This window comes from Podarcis melisellensis (assembly GCF_964234715.1).
Source record: "Podarcis melisellensis genome assembly, chromosome: 12".
In the NCBI taxonomy this organism is placed as follows: domain Eukaryota; kingdom Metazoa; phylum Chordata; class Lepidosauria; order Squamata; family Lacertidae; genus Podarcis; species Podarcis melisellensis.
Genome location: NC_138544.1, coordinates 14,839,565 through 14,866,322, shown reverse-complemented (window position 1 = coordinate 14,866,322; position 26,758 = coordinate 14,839,565). Strand labels below are relative to the sequence as shown.

The 26,758-nt window shown below is 45.0% G+C and overlaps 1 protein-coding gene across 5 annotated transcripts in view; it reads right to left on the bottom strand.

Moving 5' to 3' along the window:
* CPNE4 (copine 4) overlaps positions 1–26,758 on the bottom strand; it is a 271,371-nt gene that overhangs the window by 59,828 nt on the left and 184,785 nt on the right. For all 5 annotated transcript variants that reach the window (XM_081882992.1, XM_081882989.1, XM_081882993.1 and 2 more), the window contains 4 exons: positions 25,254–25,325; positions 21,810–21,884; positions 11,452–11,535; positions 8,380–8,469 (listed from right to left, as the gene is read on the bottom strand). In XM_081882992.1, the coding sequence (XP_081739118.1) occupies positions 8,380–8,469; positions 11,452–11,535; positions 21,810–21,884; positions 25,254–25,325 (321 nt within the window). The remainder of the gene's footprint in view (positions 1–8,379; positions 8,470–11,451; positions 11,536–21,809; positions 21,885–25,253; positions 25,326–26,758) is intronic.

Here is a 26,758-nt window from a genome sequence, read left to right as displayed (position 1 = left end):
TTTAACTGCTAGTCTTGAATACCTTACCAGGTACCTAGGTTGCCCAAATAGGACCAATTACTCTCATAATAATTGCAGGTCTGAAATTAAAGGCTTGGTTAAAGCAGGCTCCTGAGGCCAACAGTTTGCACCTGGAATACGCACTCTTCTGAGTTTCTACAATGGTAACAAGCAACACGATGCACTAAAGTAATACATGTTGTGAACATCCCTTAACTGACATATAAACTAACAGTGGGAGTATCAATGAACCAGAAGACTAGATACGATTCCACTGAAATGTCTCTAAGCAATAAAAGGTATTCATTTAACTTGCCAGTAGAACATAGCTGTCAAGTGTCCCTTATTTGAAGGGACAGTTCCCTATTCCAGCGCCATGTCCTGCTGCTGTCCCTTATTGATGGATGTCCCTTAAATTTCAAAGGAAGCAGCTCCTCTCCCTCCCTCCCTGCCGGCCAGGGAGGAGGGAGGCTCCAACTGCTTGGCTGTGTTGCTCACCCAATAAGAAGTCTAAGAATGACTGGGGGGTGGAGCTTGCATGCCTTGTGTGTGGCTAGTTAATGCAAGCTGAGGGGTTTTTTTGAATGCTGGACGCCATTTTGTTGCACGTGCTGCTGCAAACTTTGCAGTGCAAAGCCAGGCCGGGGAGCCATCTTAAGTTGAGGCTGCATAGGCCTTGTGGTGCATGTGATTCAGATTCTATTCAGTTGAACCTCTGGTTACAAATTTGGTTGGGCAGTGTTCTCGAAGCAACCAGCATGAGTTTGACCAGACTGCAGGAGGACAGGAAGACTGGAGTGCCTGGAACAGGTGAGGCTGCAGGTCCCTTATTTTGGCTGCTGGTCCCTTATTTTCAAATCTGTAAGTTGACAGCTATGCAGTAGAAGATGCAATTGGGAACCATCTCCAGTAAACCCTGCCTTTTCTCCTCCTGATCCTCCCTACCCACCCACTGCCACCATCTTATTTTCCTGCACCCCATTCTTTTTCTTACGTCCTGTTCACCCCTCCTCTTGATCTTCTTGGCTACTTCATTTGGGAGAAGGAAAGCTCCCAGATGTTTACTCACACCATGTGCGATCTTCCTTCCTGCCTCTAAAATGGTGGCGTTGCAGGTGGAGAGTTAAGTTCTTACAATTGCTTGGGAGTGGAAGGGACAGACTTTGGGGCAACCACAAGCTTTCTCATCATGGCAGCAGATCAGGGCATCTCCATTTATATGGCTCTTTTGCGCGGGCATCTTGGCTGCTCCGCCCCTCCCCCCGCAATAAATATTTTAAGACCCAATGGCACTGCTATCCATTGTGAGAAGGAAGAAGAAAACAGGGCACAATACGAAAGGAGAATATTTCAAAACGTTTGCCATAAACCTAAATTACAGTGCGAGTTACACACAAGTGGCTCTCCTACAAGAAAGATTAGACAGCAAGCCACCTGGCAAATTAAAGCCAGGGTTTTTTCCCCCTGGACAAGAGATTAACCTCAGCTGAGAATGGTTATGATGTCAACATCTCATCAGGATTCCAACTCCGTTTTTAGAAACAGGAGGGGCGTTCTAGATTTTTCTGCTCCCTTCATTAACTTTGGATATGATATGATTCTATTAAGTCAGAAAGCTCTTAATACTTGTGGGAAAGCCATACAACTGAGGGGAAAACTAAATACACAGTACAAGACACATGCCATTTCTTCTTCTTTTTTAAAAAAGGAACAAGGAGGTGTGCAGGGAGGGGTTTAAATCCTTCCACCTAGTGCCAAGATCCTGGTGAAAATTCTCCCCCTCACCCACCCACAGCTCATTAAGGAAGGGAAGCTGCCATTGGTGCTATTTCTTTTAAAATACAGTATACATGAAATGCAATTGTGTCTTTCTAGTATTATATGGTTTGATCCAGTTATATAGCTGGACCCAATATTGGGTGCAACAGTCAAGAAGGCAGTTTCTGCATGTGCAGTAGAGGGAAGTGAGGGGCAGATGGGGCTCGTTCACCTGGGAAGGTAGCCCATCTAGGAGGAGGAAAACTCTGATTCTAAACCTCTGCTACAAGGCAGTATTCACGAGAAAGGCTTTGGGAGTAAACTCTGAGGAACAATCCATAAACCGTTGCCTTGTGGGACATCTTTGGGAGAAGAAAAGGCTAAGGAATAAACCTTCTACAAATCTGGAGTGGAGTGCCAAAGACAGCTGGATGGTGCCTTGTACATCTCCTTCTAGCAACTCCTGTAGCCAAGCTAGTGCCAAATGTACCGTATTTTTCGCTCTATAGGACGCACTTTTCCCCCTCCAAAAATTAAGGGGAAATGTGTGTGCGTCCTATGGAGCGAATGCAGGCTCCTTGGCTTCAGCGATAGCCACGCGAAGCCTCCGAAGTGCAGGTGGAGCGCTCCCTCCGCGCTCCGGAGGCTATGCGTTGCTTTCGCTGAAGCCTGGAGAGCGAGAAGGGTCAGTGCGCACCGACCCCTCTCACTCTCCAGGCTTCAGTGATAGCCGCCTGAAGCCTTCGGAGCGCAGAGTGAGTTCCCGCTGCGCTCCACAGGCTTCAGGTTCCTTTTGCTGAAACCGGGAGAGCAAGACTCTCCTGGCTTCAGCAAAAGGAACCCGAAGCCTGCGGAGTGCAGCAGGAACTCATGCTGTGCTCCAAAGGCTTCAGGGATAGCCGCGTGCAGCCCCTCTGGCAGGGAGAGGCTTCACGCGGCTATGACTTTAGTCCCATGCAGCCTCTCCTGGCTGGAGAGATTGTGGAAGCCAAGACGAAGCCAAGACAGCGAACGGGATCCATCCCACTGGCTGTCTTGGCTTGTGCCATAGCCGCGCGCAGCCCCTCCAGCCGGGAGAGGTTGCACGTGGCTAAAGAGGAAGCCAAGACAGCCAATGGGATGGATCCCGCTCATTGTCTTGGCTTCTTTGCTCTTTGGGGTTGGGGGGGGTACCCGGGCTTCCCCCGGTAGCCCCAGCAGCTCTGGAAGAAGCTGACAGATATTTTTTTAAAAATTCCCCCTCTAAAAACTAGGTGCGTCCTCTGGTCCGGTGCGCCTTATGGAGCAAAAAATATGGTATTTGGTCCACACCAGCAAGGTCAAGCTTGGGGGTCTTGTCTCTGGGCAGACCAGGACCTCCATACAACACTGCCAAGGCTTGTGCCCCAGAAAGGTCAATTCACATGGGAGGCAGCAGTTATGAGTTAGCAGTCTCTGCAGCCACAGCAGGCGCTGTGATTCTCCAGCGGTTTGCCTTTACCCTCCAGAGGCACACTCCATTGTCTCTTGAGACAGATGGGTGCCAACAACAACAATATAGTTTGACCCTTAGAGCCAGATTTCTTGGATATAGTACAGATCATGTTTGAGTGACAGAAAGTGAGATTTTGAAGTTAAGTGTGCAGCGGATGTTTTGGAGAGGGAACAAAGTTGGCTTCCTGTACACAATCAAGTCCCAGCAGGCTGTAGACCCCACATGGTTGTTAGTTCTCTGCTGGTTCTGATGCCACCTGGTTTGCACTTCTCAAACTAATGTGCAGGTCGGAATGCAGTTACCATTCATTCATATCAGAGTATTGCAATGTAGATTTCAGCTCCAAAAAATAAATAAATACAAATCTTGTATAAAATCCACATATTAGGATAAAACACATCTAGAAATGCACACTTTTAGAGAAAACAAGATTAGAAATTCATGTTTGTGGATTTTGATTGTATTTTCTCACCAAAATTAAATTCATACGTAAATATGGAGGTTTTTTGGTATGGATTCTTTTAAAAATCACAGATGTATGCAAAAATGGGATGGAACGGACTTATGACTGAGTGCACACAAAACTGACACAGGTCAGAAATAGATCAACCTATCCATTCCTAGTTCTGAGCTATCTCTCCTCACTCACACCAGGGATTCAATGAGTCAGTTTGGAGTATACAGCCATTATTGCCAATGTAATATTATGATCATTTGCCTTTAAAGATGCCAGTTTTCCAATAGTCTTCAGGCCTGGGTAATTTAAGAGAATCTAGGCTCTGAACCAAACTGTCACCCCTACACACTTTGAATTGCAAATGTCCTTTGCAAGTTCAAATTGAGAGAAAACGGAATACAGGCTTTTCAGCTTGTTTTATGTGAGAGACAGAAAAGACAGATTTGCACACACACAAAAATGCTTTTTAGCAGAAACAAATTTTATCATTTCTGTTTAAAGATGCTATCACTGATATCTAAACCAGGAAATGGCAATGAGCACAAAGACTTTAGGCACCAGAAAGACACAATCTTTTGGCTTTCAGGACATCAAAAGAGGGGATATGAATAATGGCGCATCAAGGAGCTTCCGTAGATCACAAGCTCTGTTAATTTCAAAGTAATAAATGCATTCAGCTCTCTGATATTGATCTTTCATTACTAATAATGATGGATGTGAACTATTGGTGGGCATTCTTTTTTCACCCTCAGAATAAGCAAAGAACAGAAACTGTCCTACAAATTGAACATTGCAGTAGACATTCTTAAGTCCTAGCTTAAACTTGTACTCCTTGTGGCCAAAGGCCCTGCAAAAAGTAAATATATCAAAAACAAGGGATAATTAAAACATTCAGTACAACAAACAAAATAAAATAAAAACAATAAAAACAAAATGATCATCATATCAGGGCATCACTATAGCTATCCCTGTATGAAATTCTAATGGACCCATCTCACATGCTTAAGTAAATATATCTGGATACTTACAGCTACAGTGGTACCTCAGGTTCCATACACCGTTTTTTATATATGCCTCAGGTTACAGACTCCGCTAACCCAGAAACAGTACCTCGGGTTAAGAACTTTGCTTCAGGATGAGAACAGAAATCGTGCTCTGGCGGCGCGGCGGCAGCAGGAGGCCCCATTAGCTAAAGTGGTGCTTCAGGTTAAGAACAGTTTCAGGTTAAGAACGGACCTCTGGAATGAATTAAGTACTTAACCCGAGGTACCACTGTACTTAGGAAGCTCCCTCCACCCCTCTCCAAATAATATGTTTTCCCAAGAACTCTCCCTTTCTTCTGCAAATAATAGCCCACTTCAGGCAATCTGATTAGGGGTTAGCTTGTGATTTGAAGAGGGGCCACAGTGTGGTGTCTGTTCACTCCATGACCTGGAAGGCATACTTGTGACATGGGGAGCCTCCTGTATCTGAAGAGGTTAATCGTTCCATGTATAGCACTTATTCAGTTTTATAAAACCACCTTCTAAAAAAAGAAAAAGAGAACTAGCTCATAAGATAGAAATCACTATGTACATCTTCCTAAAATACCATCCTGACTCCAACAATGCCACCGTGCTCCTTTATTTCCTGGGGTGGTGTGGTGTAAGGGATGAGTATGGTTGCTCATGAGTAAACAGCCAGGACTCCGACCTGCCTTTTTACAGGTTTTATTTGGTGCAAACTATGTACAGTGCTGACATCCAAAGTTCATGACTCCCTCAGTCGCAAGCAGATTCCGAGAGTGGGCTTTTCATGTGTCGTTGTCCCCCAGCATAATAACCTTGACACGCCCAGTCTCCACCTTTTTTCCTTACGCTTGACAGCGCTGCCAAAACTAGGCGATGGAAGTTGCATCTCTGCGTCCCTATTCGTCTCCCTGGGGTCAGTGTTGGGGCTCGCAGATAAGTCTGTGAGCCTCTGCCTCCCCTCTCCCCACCTTTCTTCTTACGTTTCCCCTGAGGCTTCGCTGACACCCGTCTCTGACAAAGTGTTACTGCTGATCAAAGTGGGAGGCTCTCTGTACGTCCCTACCTCCCTCCCCCCTCTTGATGGCAGTCCCCTGACAGGTGGGGAGTGAGAATCAGTTTCTTTCTCCTTTGCCCAACCAGGATCAGGTGCAGAAACAACCTCTGGAACCCCCACTGTCTCTGAAAAGGCTCACAGCCTCAGGGGCACGAGACGTCCAGCATCCTTCGTTTGTTTACTTGCTGCATCTTCTGCCCAGATCTGCAGACTCATCAGCGTGTCAAGAGGCTGTAAGTGTTCTGTTTCCAAAAACACAGTGGGGCTGTGGCAGTGATCTGGAGAAAAAGCACCTGTCAGGCTGAAAGAACACGCTCGCCTGCCAGAAGCCAGCCAAGCAGAGAGAGCGAGGCTCGGAACGCCCTCATCCCATTATGGGCAGGAGCTATTCACTGCCACCCTTCACCCTCAGCCTGCCATGTCTCTAAAACAGAAGAGTCCTTGGAGACCCAAAGAGCGGTGCCGTTATTCTATTTCCCTGATAGCACATCTCCCGAGAAATCCAAGTTATTAGACCAGCTAATAGATGCCGCTTACACTGTCTTTTGATCTTCAAAGTGTCTCTGAGGCAGATTAATTGACACAAATCTATACTAGTAATTAAACCAACGAGTCCTTTGCAATATATATGGGGAATTATAGTAACCACTGCCCATGACATAGGGGACATGAGCCAGTTCGGATCACGAGTTCAGCTGCAACTTTTGCAGTGGGGAGAGTGTCGTCCCCACCCCTACTTGTGGAGGCTTAGAACCGTACATTTCCAAATCATTTGCGGAGCCTTTATGAGAGTAGAAAAGACTATAGACATCATGGCAGAACAGCCAACAGGAGTATCAATTTCTCCCGATATGCGCACAGTTGCTTGCAATTTTGCGAAATATACACATTTCTGAAAGCGACACCCCCCTATCATCATGCATTTTCATATGTTATTTCCACAAATGCGCCATTTATATACACACACTTTACACTAGTATCCACACTTTTGTACATGTTGTTTGGCTGGGGAACTGCACTGCCAGATTTGGAGTAGTGTGAATTTCAACAAAAGGCTGTGTTTCAGTTCACACCTTGCTTCGAAAAGTGTGAATTAGGTTAGGTTTGCCTCCCCCATCTCTAGTTGCCGGGCCCTGCAGCCCCTTTCAGCTGACTTTTCCACTAAAGGCGAGAAAAAACTGAAGAGAGCCATTTCCTTTAGGTAAGGGTTGGCTAACGGCCAGTTCAAGGAGCTCATCCAACATCCCAAGCAAATAATTTCTGTTGCCCTCCAAGATCCTACAGGTGATTGTAAAAAGAAAAGGAAAGGGGAGTGTTGGGAGGCACCAGCTGGGGAACCCCCAGAGGAAGAAGGTTCAGAGCCAGGGGATTGGTGGTGGGACAATGGGGAGTGTCAGAGGGAGAAGAGGGGGAAGACTGGGAGGAGAAGGTGTCAGAAACTGAAGAAGCAACAGGGTTTAGTGAGCAGGAAGAGGCTGTGGCAGAGAGCAGTCCAGACTCTGAGGCAGGAGAGGAGGGTGGCCAGCAGACAGAGATGAAGCAGGCTGCTGAAGAATCCAGGGAATGTCCAGCCCCGCTTCCCCCTGGTCTCCCAGAACATACAGAGAAATGAAGAGAGACAAGATGAAGGAGCCTCAGGTGGCTGGGGAAGGATCCAAGGGAGGAGAAGCCTTAGAGAGCAGTGGAAGGCAGGGGCCTTCAATCCTCACAACTGCCTCGCTCTGGCAAGACCTAATGGGAAGAGTTGCTGCAATCGCTAGGTCTGAGTTTTTTGGTTTCTTTGAATAAAGAGTTCACTGACACCAGGTGTTTTATTGCTGAACCAACTCCGGCTCCTGAGAAGTGGGCACAGGGCAGAAGGGTGAAAATTGCCCCCTCTCTGTTGATCAGCTTGATTGTTTGATGAGAAAAAGAGAGGGCAATAGCTCTCTCCCTCAACTGATCTGCATAGATCTCGTGTGTACATGCAGTGTGTGTCTGTGTGTTGCTGTCTAGACCTGCCTTCAACGAGGAAAGGACACAGTGCCTCCACCCCCAAACCCCACCCCAGCTCACTGATACTTTCTTGTCTCTGGGGGAAGAAGGAGACCTGCAGCTCCAGAATCAGATTCCAGCGCTGAGCCCAAACTCACATTAAAACTCCAGGGTGGTTTTAGATCAGGCTATTTTCTCTTTGTATTAATTCACTTGACCTGAAGATAACCCTTTTCGTGTGAAAGGAGGGCATAGGGGGAACAACGCAGCCCGATTGCTCTAATATTGTTCGGATTTTAGATAGATCAGTTTTTGAGCAGCATGCCTGCAAAGCTGATTGACAAACGTAGGCCCCTTATTTTTGCTTTCTGAAATATTTCAATTTTGTTGGCTTAAGTGGTGTTACACTGAGAGACCTTTTACAATATTATGCACAATCATTAAGGAAATGTACTGCTGTGTGGGTTTCAATTCAAACTGCCAAAGCATAAATAATTCTGCAAGATGATGTACTTCAAGTCAAAGGAGTGGATGTGTGTGTGTGTGTGTGTGTGTGTGTTTAGTGGCAGTCTTTAATTTCAAAGTTTTTAAAGAAAATGTTTTTTTAATAGGAAAAAAAAACTTGTTCCACACTTGATAAGAGACCACCAACCTTCAGCCTGCGATCCTGATCTCCGCTGCAGAGTGAATTTACAGACACTTTAAATGACTTCCAGGCTGGGTTTAAGTTATTCATCACCACCTATGAATGAGAAGAAAAGGACTATAAACATATTTCAAAACCAAAATGCTAAACACCAATAATTATCACTTGCAAATGAAGTTCTATTATCACAATTTTTTTTTTTAACTGAGCAAAAGAAACAGTATCTTTAGGCATTATTCATTTTTTGGTATATTTTTTGTGGCTATATGCTAGGCAATCAAGTCAACATAATATTGAGCATGCTTCTTGTTATGCTCTATTTGTTAATTTATTTTGTCTTTTGACACCTTTCCAAAGTCCATTAAAATCAGTGGGAGTCAGTTAAAAAACAAACAAACCCAAAGGATTGTACATCACAAAATGGGAAAACAGAACACAAAATGGGAAAACAAGATAAGGATTGAAAAGTCTGAAACAACAATCTGAACAGAGAAAATAAATTTGCTTTATGGGCATATTTACTAGCTGTGGGGGGAAATTCACACTCTCCTAACTACTGACCATGCTCTCCAATTAAACATTTGAGTTTTCCTCATGTTCTATCCCTGTTATATGATCTAAGCCAGCCAACATTGTTGGAGCACTGTGCAATGGAATCAAGGAGTGACAGCAGCAATGATGCTGCTTTGCTAACATATGGGCAAACACATACAGGGTGAGTCCTTTAAAAGAGGCCCCATGGATACAGACTACACATGTAAAAGACTCACCCTGTATATGAACAGAGAGAGGAGAATTACCTGTTGTCAAAGGAGTTGAAAGCCTATGGCAGGTGATACATGTTTCAGGTGAGGGAGCTGCCTGCAAACCTAGATAATCTCTCCCCTTGGAGCAGCTCAAGAAGTCCAATGCTTGTTAAATAGCATGGTGTGTGAGGAGTGAAGAATGTCTATCTCATTTGGAGGAAATAGGGAAGTAACAAATGTCCCTCAAATTGACATTTCTGGATCTGAATGCGACTGGCGATGCACAGAATAATGGCTACTGGTGGCTATATATCTGTTCGGACCTAAACATCCACCTCTCACTGAGGTCCAGCGCCGAGGGCCTGCTGGCAGCTCCCTCGCTGTGAGAAGCCAAGTTACAGGAAACCAGGCAGAGGGCCTTCTCAGTAGTGGCACCTGCCCTGTGGAATACCCTCCCACCAGATGTCAAAGAGAAAAATAACTACCAAACTTTTAGAAGACATCTGAAGACAGCCCTCTTTAGGGAAGCTTTTAATGTTTAATAGGTTATTGTATTTTAGTGTTTTGTTGGAAGCTGCCCAGAATTATTATTATTATTATTATCTCACCTTGCCTACTGAATCACTTTTGTGAGGGGACCTTTTGGCTGCTATGAGCGCCCTTCATCAAATGCTAAAAGTATATATATTTCAGAGTACTATTGGCAACAACATAGCTCAGTATTGTGGAAACACTAGAATAAAGATGGATTAAGAAACAAGGGGAGAGAAAGCACCCACCACCCATCACTTTAAACGTACAATTTGAGGAGCCTCAATGGAAGTCTTGAATAACCTTCCCCAAATGATCACGTGAGCAGGGAAATGGAAAGAGGTGGGCCGCTAATCATTTGTGACGTGACTGGTACTATCCAATACATGGCTGCGACCCTGACATAGCTACATTCCCCCCAGCAACTGCACCATTTTGTGCATTACAATTGCTTGTTTACTTCTCCTGAGGCCAGGCACATGCTTAATGTGCTACTGAAGCACAGGACTGCTGACGTGACAGAGCAGAATGGCAAAACTGCCTCTTCTTCCACAGAGCAATGCCCAAGAAGTTCATACAACTTTTTATTTCCCCCTCCCATCCACCTTTGTTTAGATCACTTCTTTGAAGTGTAGTCCCCTTTCCGAGTGGAACGAGGGTGCAGAAACACATCCTCCCAATTACAGTGGTACCTCGGGTTACATACGCTTCAGGTTACATATGCTTCAGGTTACAGACTCAGCTAACCCAGAAATATTACCTCAGGTTAAGAACTTTGCTTCAGGATGAGAACAGAAATCGTGCAGCGGCAGCAGGAGACCCCATTAGCTAAAGTGGTGCTTCAGGTTAAGAACAGTTTCAGGTTAAGAACAGACCTCCAGAACGAATTAAGTTCTTAACCCAAGGTACCACTGTAATGGGGTACTGCTTTCTTCCCAGACCAGAGCAAAGTGTTTCCTTTTGTTCCTGTTCAGCAAGGCTACTTCTCTTCAACTACATGGGGACAGGATATTATGCGAGTCTTGCTGGATCCATGCCACCAGTAGTCATGAGTGGTTGGCGTGTGAGGCAGTGCCACAGAGGAGCATGCACACACACATACACCCCAACACTGGCATCACTGTCACTTAGTGAGACTGGATTGGCTCTGCTGGCATTCTTGCACAGTCCCTGCACAATCTTTGTAAGCAGCAGCAGTGCCATTGTCCAAAGGGCAGCCCCAGCACACAAGACACTGGCAAAGCACTAAAAGTCTAGCACATGGGTAGGCGAACTAAGGCCCGGGGCCCGGATCTGGCCCAATCGCCTTCTAAATCCGGCTCACGCACGGTCCGGGAATCCACATGTTTTTACATGAGTAGAATGTGTCCTTTTATTTAAAATGCATCTCTGGGTTATTTGTGGGGCCTGCCTGGTGTTTTTACATGAGTAGAATGTGTGCTTTTATTTAAAATGCATCTCTGAGTTATTTGTGGGGCATAGGAATTCGTGTTTTTCTCCCTCTTCAAAATATAGTCTGGCCCCCCCACAAGGTCTGAGGGACAGTGGATTAGCCCCCTGCTGAAAAAGTTTGCTGACCCCTGGTCTGGTACTTTATATTATTTCAAAAGACCCTAAATCTCCCCCACAGCAACCAAAATTATAAGCCTACCGGGCGGGGCACAATAATGCAAAACGAAGTAAAAGCGGGTTGCTTTTGAACATCCTATAAAGTTCGACTTAAGTAAAAACAAAAAGAGCTCTCTCTTCCTTGCCATAGACAGCTGTGCCCAGCTGATTTCAAAACGGGCTCATTTCTCACCTCAGTCCTGTGGACAAGCTGCTGAGTGGCATCATCATTCATCCGGAAAATTTCCAGAAATGGATCGGATTTGCTGAAGAAATCCTGAAATCGAAACATATAGATCGTTATTCTCCAAGGCTTATTTGATTTTATCCACACAATCTCTCTGCTCTTCTGCTAAAGGAAAATGAAAGTTCATTTCATTGTAGAGTGACATTACCAAAATGTATCACGAAAAGAGGAGGAAGAATTGCATAAAATTTGCATATGCTTGTTTATGCACACACCTGCATGTTTAGAAATAATTCCTATAATTTAAATAGAAGCACATTGCATCTCACCATAGTGAGATCAGTGTCCCTTCTCTGTCTGCTAAGAGGAAACTTCCAGGCCCCTGCTGTCCCTTGGTCTGGTTTGCTATCTTGAATGCAGCCTTCAAGTAGGTTGCTTTTCAAACATAGGATGCCTTCAAATACAGGACTATCCTCTGACAGACCTTGGAACAGAGGACACAACTCTTTCTAGTAGGACACATGACCACACTATGGCCAAATCTGTACCATGCATTTAGAAGCCCCACGATACGACTTTAACTGTCATGGCTTCCCCCAAAGGATAATGGGAACTGTACTTTGCTAAGAGTGCTGAGAATTGTTAGGAAAGAACTGTAGCAGAGCTACAGTTTGTAGAGTGCTTTGTCTATCCTTCCTCCTAGGGAATTCTTGTTCTCCTCCAGCACTCTGATGCTGGAGGAGACTCTTGAGAGTCCCATGGACTGCAAGAAGATCAAACCTCTCCATTCTTAAGGAAATCAGCCCTGAGTGCTCACTGGAAGGACAGATCCTGAAGAAGAAGAAGAGTTTGGATTTGATATCCCGCCTTTCACTCCCCTTCAGGAGTCTCAAAGCGGCTAACATTCTCCTTTCCCTTCCTCCCCCACAACAAACACTCTGTGAGGTGAGTGGGGCTGAGAGACTTCACAGAAGTGTGACTGGCCCAAGGTCACCCAGCAGCTGCATGTGGAGGAGCGGAGACTCGAACCCGGTTCCCCAGATTACAAGACTACCGCTCTTAACCACTACACCACACTGGCTGAGGCTCTGGAGCTGAGGCTCCAATACTTTGGCCACCTCATGAGAAGAGAAGACTCCCTGGAAAAGACCTGATGTTGGGAAAGATGGAGGGCACAAGGAGAAGGGGATGACAGAGGATGAGATGGTTGGACAGTGTTCTCGAAGCTACCAGCATGAGTTTGACCAAACTGTGGGAGCTGGTGGAAGACAGGAGTGCCTGGCGTGCTCTGGTCCATGGGGTCACGAAGAGTCGGACACGACTAAACGACTAAACAACAACAACAGGGAACTCTTTGGGAATTGAAGGTCTTTGGGGGGATGAGAGCGATCTCCTAGTAATTCTCAGCACCACCAACTCCAGGATTCATGACTGTTAAAGTGGTAAAATAGTGCTTTAAATGTATGGTGTGGATGTGACCTGTTTCTCTTTAATCTCTGAGTAAATATGCCTGCTCTCTTCCGGGTGGCCCTGATTTTGACTTACGGTGGATGGCAATCCAATAGGACAAAGGCCTCTGTCAGGGAGGTTTCTAGATGTGCCTCTCTAGGAGGTGAGAGTCAAGTCACTAGGATGGGAGTGTGGCAATATGTCCTACTTTGCGAACAACCCTTTATTTGAAGGCTGCATCCAGTTATTTTTCAGTTGCTAAATCTTCCTCACATATAGCCAGAATCCTGCTTCTGAACAGAGTAACCTCCCACCTTGCTGTTTTTCAGTTCCAGAAAGCATCATAGAACGTTCAGTCATACAAATACCAGATTTGTGAAATTCTTCTGCTTCCAAAGGCGAGGATTCATGTGAATTTGACACCTGCACAACGGCACATCCATATGGAATGCCCACACCAAAGGCAACATTATGTGTGTGGTGAAGAGGAGAACACCTGCTCCTTCAACCATAGGGTGGCTCTCAATCTGTCCCTTCTTGTCAGGTTTCCCGTGACTATAAATTGCAGCAAGATTCGTAGCACTGTTTTCAGGTTTGTTGAGACTCGGTATTGTTAAACTCTGGCATTTTAGTCTAAAAAAATTGCCTGCTTGTATATTGATTTCCATTATGAAGGCTGCTTCACTCATAGGGCTGGAGTCAGACTTAAGTTATAGTTAGAGTAGACCCATTGAAATCTATGGAACTTTATAACTAAATCTGGATTCAACCCTATATGGCAGGCTCCGCCAACCTGGTACACTCCAGACACTTTGGGCTACATCTCCCAGGATTGCTGGGTGGGGCCAATGAGAGTTGCAGCAGAGGCGGATTTAGGGAAGCGTGACTGGTCTCCCCCCCCCCGGATGCTGAGCCAAGGGGGTATCTTCCCGCCTCCTTCCCAAAGCCCTTGCTTTGGGAAGGAAGTGTGAGGGCTCTGGCAAGGTCCTAGAGTTCCCCACCTCCTTCCCAAAGCCTAGTTAGCTTTCGGCAGCTTTGGGAAGGAGACAGAAGGGCTCTAGGACCCTTCCAGAGCCCTTACACCTCCTTCTCGAAAACCGGCGCCTTGATTACCCAGCTTTGGGAAGGCAGCTTTGGGCTCGGTGGGGGGCATCAAGTTTTGGCCTTGCACAGCGGCTGACTTTGGGCTCTCAAATTTTAATGGCACCTTGTGCAATGCTAAAATTTCTGAGTAGCATGCTGCCACTGTAGAAACAAATTAACTTAAGATCACAGGAAGCTGCCTTATCCTGAATCAGACTATTTGGTCCATCTATCTCAGCATGGTCCCAGTATTTTCCTAACGAGAGATTTTGAAGATGGAACCTGGGACTTTCTGCATACAAGACACATGCTCTGCTACTGAGCTGAAGTCCTTCCGCTTCAGCAGCAAGGAAGTCCAGTTACATTTTCTGTAGAACGTATTTATGAATTTGATCCCAAACTAATTAAAGCTCATTCTCCTTTCCCCCTCCCTTCCCTTAAAAGGCAAGACTGTAGTGTAGTGGGAAAACAAAATATGTTTAGCCTGGTGGGGAATGTTGATATACGATATGATAAGCCGATGTACTGGACCAAAATTTAAATAACAGAAAATAAAAAGGCTCACCCAGGGCAATTTGAATTACACACTCATCTTTAATAATTAGACTCTGCCAAGGGAGAGGAGATGAAACTAGGATGCATTGTTTCATAAAAGCTCTTTAAATGCATAATGCAAACACTAATTATTTATAAAGTAATGTTATAAACACAGCTTCTGATACTATTATTGCCTGGTAACAATCCAGAATAACTCTTGCTTAAGGAAATATTTTTCTGCTTGCTCTGATTCAGCAGATCTCCATTCAGAGTTAATGATATTTCCAAAAATGTTTATTAAGCTGGTAAACTGGGCCTAATAGCATGTTCAATTTCATTTTGTTGTGCCACAGCAGGAGAAGACCTCTTTATAGAAATAAAAGGTTTAGCAGCATTCCAGTTTCACAATATTTTTATAACTCTGTCAATAACAACATATGTATGTGTATATGCCAAACATTCAAGCGAGAAAAAAGTGTTTATTCTGTCGTACTGCATAAAGGCAGAATTAGGTACTAGGTACAAAATAACTGCAAAGTACACAGTATGGTGTAGTGTAGAGTGTTGGACTAGAACATGGGAAGGACTGCCTTCAGATGTCTTCTAGAAGTCTGGTAGTTGTTTTTCTCTTTGACATCTGGTGGGAGGGCGTTCCACAGGGCAGGTGCCACTACCAAGAAGGCCCTCTGCCTGGTTCCCTGTAACTTGGCTTCTCGCAGAGAGGGAACCGCCAGAAGGCCCTCGGCGCTGGACCTCAGTGTCCGGGCAGAACGATGGCAGTGGAGACACTCCTTCAGGTATACTGGGCCGAGGCCGTTTAGGGCTTTAAAGGTCAGCACCAACACTTTGAATTGTGCTCGGAAACGTACTGGGAGCCAATGTAGGTCTTTCAAGACCGGTGTTATATGGTCTCGGCGGCCGCTCCCAGTCACTACCACAAGATCTTGCAAGAGCCTCCCTAAACTTGCGTGAGACCTTCCTAGTTCCCAGTAGGCAAGGCTTTTATGTTCTCCACCTTTTGGCAGGCTCTCTCTGCACAGCAGCTTGAGAAAGTTGCAGGTGGTCATACAGGGGTGGCACTAGGCTTGTTCCGACAATACACAATTTTGACTTTACACGCAATCTCCAGAATGACCGCTCCCTGCTTAAGACGGGGGGCGCCCTTTGCGTGGACGCGTGCAGCCCCTAGATCTGGAGCGGCTCCAACAGCATAGGCTTGGCTTTGCCTTCCCTCAGGTGGGATACCTGCAGGTCTCCGCCTACCTCAGTCAGTTGTCCAATCCCACCTGGGGGAAGCGTTGCCAAGGAGACCAGGCCAGGTAGGGGAGGGATTACCTGCCCACACAATAGAGGGAGGATCTTAACTGGGAATCCTCACTTGGATTCCCGCACAAGTTGTGAGTCAACTGTATTTCCATCTAGGGAAATGGACACCTAGAGGGCTCCTCCAGGTTTGAGGGGACTCCTGGCAAACTGCATCCTGGTGAATCCGATTGACACCAGCAGGGCTTACTGGCAGTGGGTAGTAGAAGCACCAGGATCGACGACGAACAACTTTGAGTTCCCTGCCATTTAAAATTGCTCATACTGCTCTGACATAGTGTCACCCAGGGCATCATGGTAAATTTAAAATGGTGGGTGGCTTCTCAGGCCAATCGCTACCATCAGGTAAACCTGCAGCTGAAGGATCAGGCAGGTGGGAGGGGCATCAGTATGAAGGGAGAGACTCCATCAGGCAAGGCCTCCTTCCACCTGCCTTGCCCCACTCTCTGCTTCTCAATGTGTATTGTATTGTTTTATGTACTGTGGCTTGCTGTTGTTTTATTGATTATAGTTTAGATATTATTGTAACTGTTGAGTGGATTTCTGTTTAACTTTTATATGTTGATATTATTATTTTATACTATTCTAATGGCACTGTGGGTTAAACCACAGATACTAGGACTTGCCGATCAGAAGGTCAGCGGTTCGAATCCCCGTGACAAGGTGAGCTCCCGTTGCTCGGTCTCTGCTCCTGCCAACCTAGCAGTTTGAAAGCACCTCAAAGTGCAAGTAGATAAATAGGTACCGCTCCAGCAGGAAGGTAAACAGCATTTCCATGCGCTGCTCTGGTTCGCCAGAAGCGGCTTAGTCATGCTGGCCACTTGACCCGGAAGCTGTACGCTGGCTCCCTCAGCCAATAAAGCGAGATGAGCGCCGCAACACCAGAGTCGGTCACGACTGGACCTAATGGTCAGGGGTCCCTTTACCTTTAATGATTGTTTTATGATACTTTTTGATGGAGGTTGCCTATTTTAAAGTTATGCTTTATTATCACATTTTTGTATTGCGTTAGATTGTTATCAGATGTACATTTTTTGTTTCTTCAGCTTGTAAACCACCTTGAGTATTGTAAGATAGAAAGGCGGTATACAAATTAAAAATGATGAAAATGATGATGATGGCACACAGTCGGGGCATTTGAACCGCAGCAGCTGCTTGGGATGATGAGCTCCTATGTTTTCTCTTTCCAGGCATGCTCCATGCTTTAAAGCTCAGTGACCCAGGCCTGTCCCCCAGCCCCCTTTTCTATTGCTCCAGAGGATTCCCCACAAAAACACTCTCTTTAAAACTCAATGGCAGCAAGTAACCTATGAAAAACATGAACTGACATTTGCTCCGATTGAACGCCAAAGAGCAGCATTTCACGGGGGAAACTCCAGGATGAAAACAACAACAACACACAGACATACCCGTACACAGAGTTTTTATGTAAGTGTGGACCTGTGCATGGAAAGGGTGAGGCAAAAGGGAAGTGTGGATAAGCCCTCTCTCAAGCTCTTTGTTCTGACACAAAGGTACACAAGGCTTTTCTTTTCTCTCTCTTTCTCTTGCTCATCCCTTCTTTTGGGGTGCAGAACAGCACCCCAAAAGGAAGCTGCAATTGCTGGGTAGAGTGAGAAGGAGCACCTCCACCACCTTATTTCTCCTAGAGCTTTCTCTTCCCCTAAAAGAAACCCATTTTCAGTCAGATATCTACAATGCCAACCAAGGCCTATTAAGACAGGTAAGCCTACGTTACTCAAGATTAATCTGCCCTGATCCTGAATTATCACGTAGTAGTCTTATTTTAACAAAGAATCCTTTTACTTAGCCATAATAATCATGAGGGTGCATTACTCTGGGGATTTAAATTTACATTTAAATGCTTGTAAAAAAAACTTCCCTATGCAACAAGATAAGGCAGCGTGAAGCATTCTGTGACATTCTCACTTGTACAGTGGTACCTCGGATTACAAGCACCTTGGGTTACAAATGCTTCGGGTTACAAACTCCGCTAACCCGGAAGTAGTACCTCGGGTTATGAAATTTGCCCCAACATAAGAATGGAAATTGCGCCGGTGGCACGGCGGCAGCAGGAGGCCCCATTAGCGAAAGCGTGCCTCAGGTTAAGAACGGTTTCTGGTTAAGAAAGGACCTCTTGAACGAATTAAGTTTGTAACCTGAAGTACCACTGTATCTGGCTTTCCATTTCACCCCCACCCACTTGCAACATACAGCAACCACTGAGTGAACTCAGTTCTCATTGGGATGTGTGTTTGGGTTTCCACCTTGGTGGGCAAAGGTTCCTAAAGATTGTATCTCCTGCAAAACATGGGGCTCCCCCAATCCTGCTGCTATCTACCCCTTGTGAGATAGTAGTGCTGTTTTGGCTGTGCAAGCAATGGCACTCAAGGCTTGAACATCAGAATGAGAGAGACGTCAGTTCTAGCCTATCCATTTTCCTAAACGCAGCGAAGGTTTTTCTCCAGGGTAGTAAGCAGGTAAGCATTCACAAACGTTCTCCAGTGATACAATTTTGAGAGAGCTGTACTGCATGATTATACAGAATGGGTGGATCAGCTTTTATTCAACTGATGGAGAGAGCTCATCTGCCGAACACATTAGCACAGTCTTCTAAAAAAAACACCACCACTGGTGCATATTCTCCTCCATTTTGATGTTCCTTGTAAGGCTGTGGAACTCCTGTCTCTCTGCTCCTGATACATACTTGGGATCAAATATTCTGAATGACCTTAACAGCTATAATGTTAACTCTGCCTGCAAGGGCATTGTTTTTGCCAGATTATAGAGCACATTTTTGGAAACAAAGGAAAATCAGCTACGGGTGCACCTGCTCTTTTGTAATTTGGGGGGTGCTTTTAAAAAAAATATATTTTTGGCACAACCACCAGAACACAAACTACAGCTAACAAGCCTGCTATAATTTTGTGCTGTGTGGCTTCGCCTGTGTGTGTGTGTGAAAACGCTTAAATTTAGCCTCTCAAACTCCCTGCCAAGGAGTTAAATATAATGGGCAGGTTTTCAAAGGAGATTGAGAACTAGTAGTTCTCTCCCCAATGAAGCACGATTCACCTTTCAGAGGAGAGGCAAAACCAAAGGTCCTGGATGGTTAGAATGATTAAAGATCCCTAACTTAAGGATGCTATTAACCTTTGCACTTTAGTCAAATTACAAAATCATTACACTCTGCCCACCTAAATATTTCTGGCAGTTTTAATTAGATTTGCTACTACTAATCGTATGCAGCCTTCACAGGCTAATGCTGTTCATAGTCATAATCTCCCCCAGATGAACAGACCTTCCACCGCTCCCCCATGGTTTTACTTGCCTGATTGCCTACAATCTTTGACTGCAAGGCAAAGTATTTAAGCATTTACACCTGAACCTCAAGACAATATAGTTCCACTGACTTAAATGTATGGTCTCAGTACAATAAGCAGGTGCACAGAGACAGGAGCAGTTCATAGGTTGAAGGATACGAGCCTCAGCAATGGAGTCAACCCTGTGCACAGACCTCCAGGCTGGTACCAGGATTGAGAGGGTCCTCCATTCTTAAGGAAATCAGCCCTGAATGCTCACTGGAAGGACAAATCCTGAAGCTGAGACTCCAATATTTTGGCTACCTCATGAGAAGAGAAGACTCTCTGGAAAAGACCCTGATGTTGGGAAAGATGGAGGGCATAATGAAAAGGGGACGACAGAGGACGAGATGGTTGGACAGTGTTCTCAAAGCTACCAGCATGAGTTTGACCAAACTGTGGGAGGCAGTGGAAGACAGGAGTGCCTGGCGTGCTCTGGTCCATGGGTCACGAAGAGTTGGACACGACTAAACGATAACAACAACAACATGGTAGTCACCCACCATTATCTCATTAGTGGTGGCAGTGGTAGACATTTAAATGTCTCATTGTACCCACAATGCAGCATCACTCCTCAGCATTATGGGATTTGTTTTAAAAAGTGGTTCCCAAATCTACCCCTCAGCGTGGGAGCGGGGGGAATGTCAGCACTAGTAGGCCCTGCAGCCGACACCCCAACAGCTGCTCTTCATCCAATATGGGAAGAGGGGACCTTCTATTCGCCAGGTGCAGCTGGACTAGACCCCCCATCCTATCTGACCATGCTGCCTGAGACTGATGGGCCTTGTTGTCTAACAATATCTGGAGGGCCACAGGTCATTACTGCCCCTGCCCCCCCCAGTTGCTAGATGAGAACTCATAATTATATATTTTTTTAAAAAATATTTTTATTAGTTTTCTAAAACAATTATACATTTTCCTCTATGTTTTAACAAATTAATCTTTTTTGACTTCCTTCAGCTTCTCTGGTAATCATCCATGTTAACTATTTAGTACGCATTCCCTTCATTGCTTTGCCATTTGTCTTCCCTCCCCATTCTATTTCTTTTTGACAATACATCTCAAACTTTTACAGTGCTTCTTGAAACGAGAGCTCATAATTATAGAGGAGATACCTCCCATTAAGTTAAATGAGGAATTCTCAGTTATTGTGCTTATATGATCTATTAGCGTAACTGGATCAAAAGGAGTGATCTGTGTAGGTCAAACCCAGCCGCCAACAATCTTAGCTGCACACAAGCATGACCAAGGAACAACCAAGGTGGTGTTGGTAGAAGCAGGGTTATTTTCAAAGGTTGTGGTCATTGGGATTGTTCAACTACCAGACCACTGGTGCCATCAAAGTGTTGGAATTCTGGCCCGTCTTGAGGTATGTGCCTATCTGTTCAGGCACCGGCTGAATTCCTTAGACCTCCCTCCGGCGACTCCCGGCAGGATAAAACATACTCGAGGTCCGTTCCGGCGATTTTCCTCAGGCTGTGAGGAAAACACACCAACTGCTTCTCCTCCTTCTCCCTGCTCCCTGCATATCCCCAGGGAGGGGAATCAGACACATATAGAAACGTATCTACATGTCTTTATTTGTGTCTTTAAGCAGTCATACAGTAAACATGTCGGCTCTCTTCAACAGACAGAGAGAGACTCCAGCTCCACCCATGTACATCCTGTACAGGTCATGTGACAAACCCACTGAGCTAACATCCGGTGCTCAGTACAGAATGGACTGCCCCTTTGTTCCCATGGCAACAGTCACAAACTTCCTGTTTGGCTTTCCAGCCACAAGCAGCAGTCTTGGCTGCTATAGCCTTTGCTTGCTGCCGCATTGCTGCTTTAGAATAACACAAAGGCTCCCCTTGCCTTTTCCCCACATACATGAATGGCTACAGTCCACTCCTATGTGCACCTGGAAACATTGCTGTTTTTCACCCTCTCTGATCCTTGGTGGCTCACTCCACACTTATTGGAAACTATTGTGTGTGTGCGCGCATGTTAAGAGCATTGTGTTCCTGCCTCCCCCTACCGATCGTTGCAACGCCTCCACCACTCATAGCGATGAGAATTTTGCTAGCGCTGTGCAGACATTACAGTACAGAGAAATGGAGAATAAAGTTTTTCCACAGAATAAGGACTGTTTGGTTAAATGAGCAAAAAAGTTGTGCCAAACACACACAAAGGGAATTAAATTCCCTGTTGCCTGATATGCGCAGCTAGGGAAACCATCCAGAAAAACAACAAAAACAACAGCCCAGACTCAAAACTATTCCACGGAGTCCCTAAATTTATAATTTAAGGCATCAATCCGGAATGTTATGTCTTTGATGGCTTGTAAAAAAAAGCCAACTGATGTGATTGGCGGCATTTTAAACACATGAGGTCTCAGCATAATTGAATTGTCTTGGTCTTAATTACATTCCATTGGGATTCTCTTTTTTTAATCTAATTACTATGCAACTTGAAGAAAGCCTTATTATGAGCATTGATTTGAAATCTCTGATATGTTTAATAACATCAGCATTCCAAAAATAGCTGCGGCAGGGGATGTCTGAGTAAAACTCATTTGTCTGCATTCTTATGATGTCTTTCGGTCAGGTTAACATCAAACTGCTGGCTTACCTTGTCATCCAATTTCCGTGCACTGAAGGAAAGCTCAACATAGTCATCGTTGCCAGATAATTCTTCAGCAATCACCTAGGTGAAAAGTCATAGATAAGTCTAAATGGAGGAGGGGTGGGGGTGGAATTAAATCTGGAACAGTGCCATTTACTAATGCGCCTTCATGAAGTTGCTGCTTATGTAGTGAGCCCTGTGAGACTGCAGAAAGGTGACAAGGAGGCTCACCCGATGCCTTTGTTAAATATCTTTAGGCGCCAGGAAAAAAAACGTCCAGCTTCTCCCAGGCCTTTGGTTAATTAAGCCGTCTATGTCCGTTTAAGCTGTGTGTGAGAAGTGGTGCTTTTTGTTTTGTTACTATGCATTTTTGTGTTTCTATACTGTAAACTGCCCTGTGATTCTCGGATGAGGGGCGGTACAGAAATTTTAAAAAGGAATGAATAGAACTCCATTGCCAGAAATGAGGCACAAATGCCAATATAATTTAAAGCCGGGATATCCCATTTCTGGGCACCATTGTTAATTCATCCCTGGGGACCCACTCCACCGTCTCTCAAGACAGACAGATGCCAACCAAACAAGGGCACCACTGCTCACCAGCAGTGGCATAGCATGGGTTGTCAGCACCCGGGGCAAGGCAAGTAATTTGTGCCCCCTAACCCGTGGATTTGCGCCCCCTAACCTGTGGATTTGCGCCCCCTAACGCTAACCCCTAGATGTTGCGCCCGGTGCGGCCGGCCCCCCTGCACCCCCCACACTACGCCACTGCTCACCAGACAATGAGCTGAGAGGATGGGGCAGAAGGCTATTTCGTCCATTCTGACAGAATCACGCTGAATAATAAATCTGTTATCCTAGCAATAAGGGCTTCGTGGTGTGGAGAATACAGACTTACACATAGCTAAGCAATATCATTACAAGCACTATCCCAAGAGGGAGACAACGTTAAAGTGTGACCCCACTCTCTCTCACACTCATGTACACAACTTGAAACTTTTTTAAAATAAAAACTTTTCAGTGAAATTGACACAGATCCACCTCTCTCCTGCGTATAGCTGCATATAAAATTATGTGTGGTGTGTTGCAGGGCTGGGCGATAATCAGCTTTTCAACACTGTGATGTACCACCAGCCAAACTCTGCAATACAGTAGTACCTCGGGTTAAGTACTTAATTCGTTCTGGAGGTCCTGAAACTGTTCTTAACCTGAAGCACCACTTTAGCTAATGGTGCCTCCTGCTGCTGCCGGGGCATGATTTCTGTTCTCATCCTGAAGCAAAGTTCTTAACCCAAGGTACTATTTCTGGGTTAGCGGAGTCTGTAACCTGAAGCGTATGTAACCCGAGGTATCACTGTATGTGATGTTGAAAAGCAGAGGGAGGAACAAGCTGCATTGGGCCCAGCCCCACGAGGGAGCAGGATAAAATCACCTCAGCTCCCTCAGCAGGAGCAATGGTGATTTCACCCTGATGCCTTGCAGGACCGGAGCTGATGGAGCTCGTTCCTCCATGTGCCAGGCAGTGGCTGGAGTCTGTCCTCTGGCGGCACCCAGTGCGCCGAGGGAGAAACGAGCTACACTGGCTCCGGCGCCTCATTTTCCCCTTGGTTTGAGGGCCAGAGCGCGATGGGGCCTTCACCCATGATATGCCGCTGAGTGAAGTTGCCATGGCACTCTGGCCCTCAAACCGATCCTGGGCGATGTATTGATACATCAGCCAGGCCTATTGTGGAGAAAGGGGATCAGGAGAAGTTTTTCTTCTTTTCTCATAATACTACGGAAGATTCAGTGTAGACAAACTGAGTCAATTTTCCATACACCACAGAGGTAAACTATGGTATCTGCTCCCACAAGAAGGAGTGGTACCTACTGTGACGTTAACATATGAGAGTGCTGGAGGTGAAATAGTTAAACAACTTACCCAATCAGAACCCAAGGGGGTGGAGTCAGAGGGACTATAAAACCAGCTCTGGGAGGGGCAAAGAGGGGAGTTCGTTGGGAGTTGGGTGGTTGGTTGGAGTGGGAGTGAACTGGGATAGAGTCTGTGGGTAGGTTGAGTTAGTGTAGCGAAATAAGCTGAGTCAGGAACAGTTAGGGGCTAGGAAGACAAGCAAATATCTGAGAGGTGGTTTAGTGAGTGAGAGCAGGTAGCGGAAGTTATAGGTCTGGAAAGGCAGCCAATGATTGTAATGGACCGATACCGTTTACGAAACCACACGCTTGTTAAACTGCAATAAATAAACAGAAGTTTCTGTTCCAATTTAACCCTGACTGGACTCAGTATTGTACCAGGTAGGGCCTGGGTGGTGGCAGTGAGAAATAAAGTGGTGGCACAGGGCTCAATAGACGGTGAAACGTCTGGGGACCCTGTGTGATCGCCACACCTATCAAATTGGATGGCTTTTAAAAGGATTAGACAAATTCTTGGAGGGCAAGGCTGTCAGCTATCACTAGCCACAATGGCTATGGTCTGCCTCTACCACCAGAAGCAGAATACCTCAGAATAATTTTGGGGAGAGAGTGATCCTGCGCACATGTCCTGCTTGTTGTTTTGCCATCAATATCTGGCTGGGTGCTGCGACAACATGATGCTGGACTAAATGGGCCTTCGGCCTGAGTAAGCAAACACTGGCAACTTCTACTCCCATTTCCATATTTGCTGAAATTCTCCCACATCCCCAAGTGTTTCTGTTCACTTATTTGTTTTAGACAAGTCACTGAACATTTGACTGCTCCTTATAATCTAGACAAAATTACTCTTCCAGGCTCACTGACTGGATGATTCACGCTGATCTCATTTGTATGATGGGTTTCAGGTCCATGAGATACATTTAACTAGGTTACAAATACTGACAATATCAATTTTAAACCCCATTAAAATTGTCCTGAGTTTTTAACATTGCATTTTGTGGCCACATGCCCATATTATAATGCTGGTTAGATAATTCCTCAAGTAATGGGAAACTAAAGAAAATACCTTGGGTTATATCTGGACTTGGGTTGCAGTGTTACCTATGTATACACAGAAGTCCTATTGAATTCTAGGGTCTTACTCCCAAATAGCGTTAGGATTGAATGTTTATACTTTGTTCCTATTGAAATTGGTGCAGATTAAGTTCTTATTGATCTGTCCCACTGATTTCACTGAGACTTAGTGCAATTAAATTTCTGTTGCAACACACTAAAACTGCTAACCCTTTGCAAGCTGGTATATGAAGATTACATTAAAAAATGCTCATCCATTAGTCTGTTTTTTCCCCTGTTTCCCTGTTTTCATTCTGTGATTTTTTTTAAAAAAACCCCACCACAAAACTGTATTTAATTTTTTGCATTTGTATTTAAATACATTTTTAAACAATCTGGGTTATAGTCAATGTGAGGAATATTGCATCTTTTTTATTTATAAAAAATATCCTGAGGCAAAAGAAAAGCTTATTCAGGTGGACCTACCGTTATGGAAGATTTTCCTGCCGTGTTGCCATGTTTCAATAAAGATTTTGAGAGTTTTCTCTGTGAAACAATCTGCAGGAAATGATAAGAGAGGGTGTTAGAAAATGTATCTAGGTTTGTGATGTAATTTTCCTCTAAGAAATGTATGCACGTGTCTCACCAAATAATTCACTAAAACAGAGATAAAGTAATTCCACAGCACAGGAGATCGCAATCTGGTTTTAAAGATGAAGGATTAGTGAACGACCTCAAAATAGTTCTTGCACAGAAACTTAGAAGAAACCTAGAACCAAGGTTGCAATTCTGAACAAACTTGTTAGGGAGGAAGCTTCAACTAGTACAGTGGAACTTACTTCTGGGCAAAAAAAAAACCAACATGCATATAGGATTGTTGCCACCTCTGTGACAAATGGGTTTTTCAGTTGTGGCCCCATTTGTGGACTGTGTTTACCTGAGAAGCAATGACTAGCACCTTCCTTCATAGATAGTTTTTTACTTGTCAGGCTAAGACATTTGAATTAACTCAGGCTTTGGGTGCTGAAGTTAGCCATTACTCTTTTGCTCATCTTTTTGTGGGGTGGGGTAGGACATACAATTTTTACTGTATGGTTGGATGAGGACTTGGGGATTTTTTTATTGTATGCTGTTTTTAATTTGGTTTTATTTGTTTGCATTCCCTGGTAAGTCATTCTGAGGTTTTTTTTAACAAAGCAGCAAGCTGAGGTAAACCGCCATCATTTCCCATGTTCCTGCAGTGTCTTGGTGGGCACATACTTAACTTGTGTCTGTTGGGGGGGAAGCAGGTATAGATATCATCATCATCATCACCATCATCGTAAAAACAATAACTTTTCAAGTGAAATGGATATCATTTCTAGAAGCTGAAGAAAAGGTGAGCGACCACTTACAGTGGTACCTCGGGTTACATACGTTTCAGGTTACATACGCTTCAGGTTACAGACTCCGCAAACCCAGAAATAGTGCTTCAGGTTAAGAACTTTGCTTCAGGATGAGAACAGAAATCGTGCTCCGGCGGCGCAGCAGCAGCAGGAGGCCCCGTTAGCTAAAGCGGTGCTTCAGGTTAAGAACTGTTTCAGGTTAAGTACGGACCTCCGGAACGAATTAAGTACTTAACCCGAGGTACCACTGTATTTACAACCTCAGAACTTTTTTTGTCTGAGAGTGTGGGATCATGGTGAGAGGGCAAAAGACTTTCTGAAACTGCTCCTGTTTTTGTTCTAAATGGCTTTTCTTCGTTATCTGTGTCATTTTAAATTGTGATTGATATTAATGCTGTATTCTTAGTTTTAGATATTATTATTTATGTGGAAATTGTTTTCCATTTGATTGTGTACATTTTGATGTGTTTTATTTATTGTTTAGGGACGTGGGTGGTGCTGTGGGTTAAACCACAGAACCTAGGACTTGCTGATCAGAAGGTCCGTGGTTCAAATCCCTGTGACGGGGTGAGCTCCCGTTGCTCGGTCCCTGCTCCTGCCAACCTA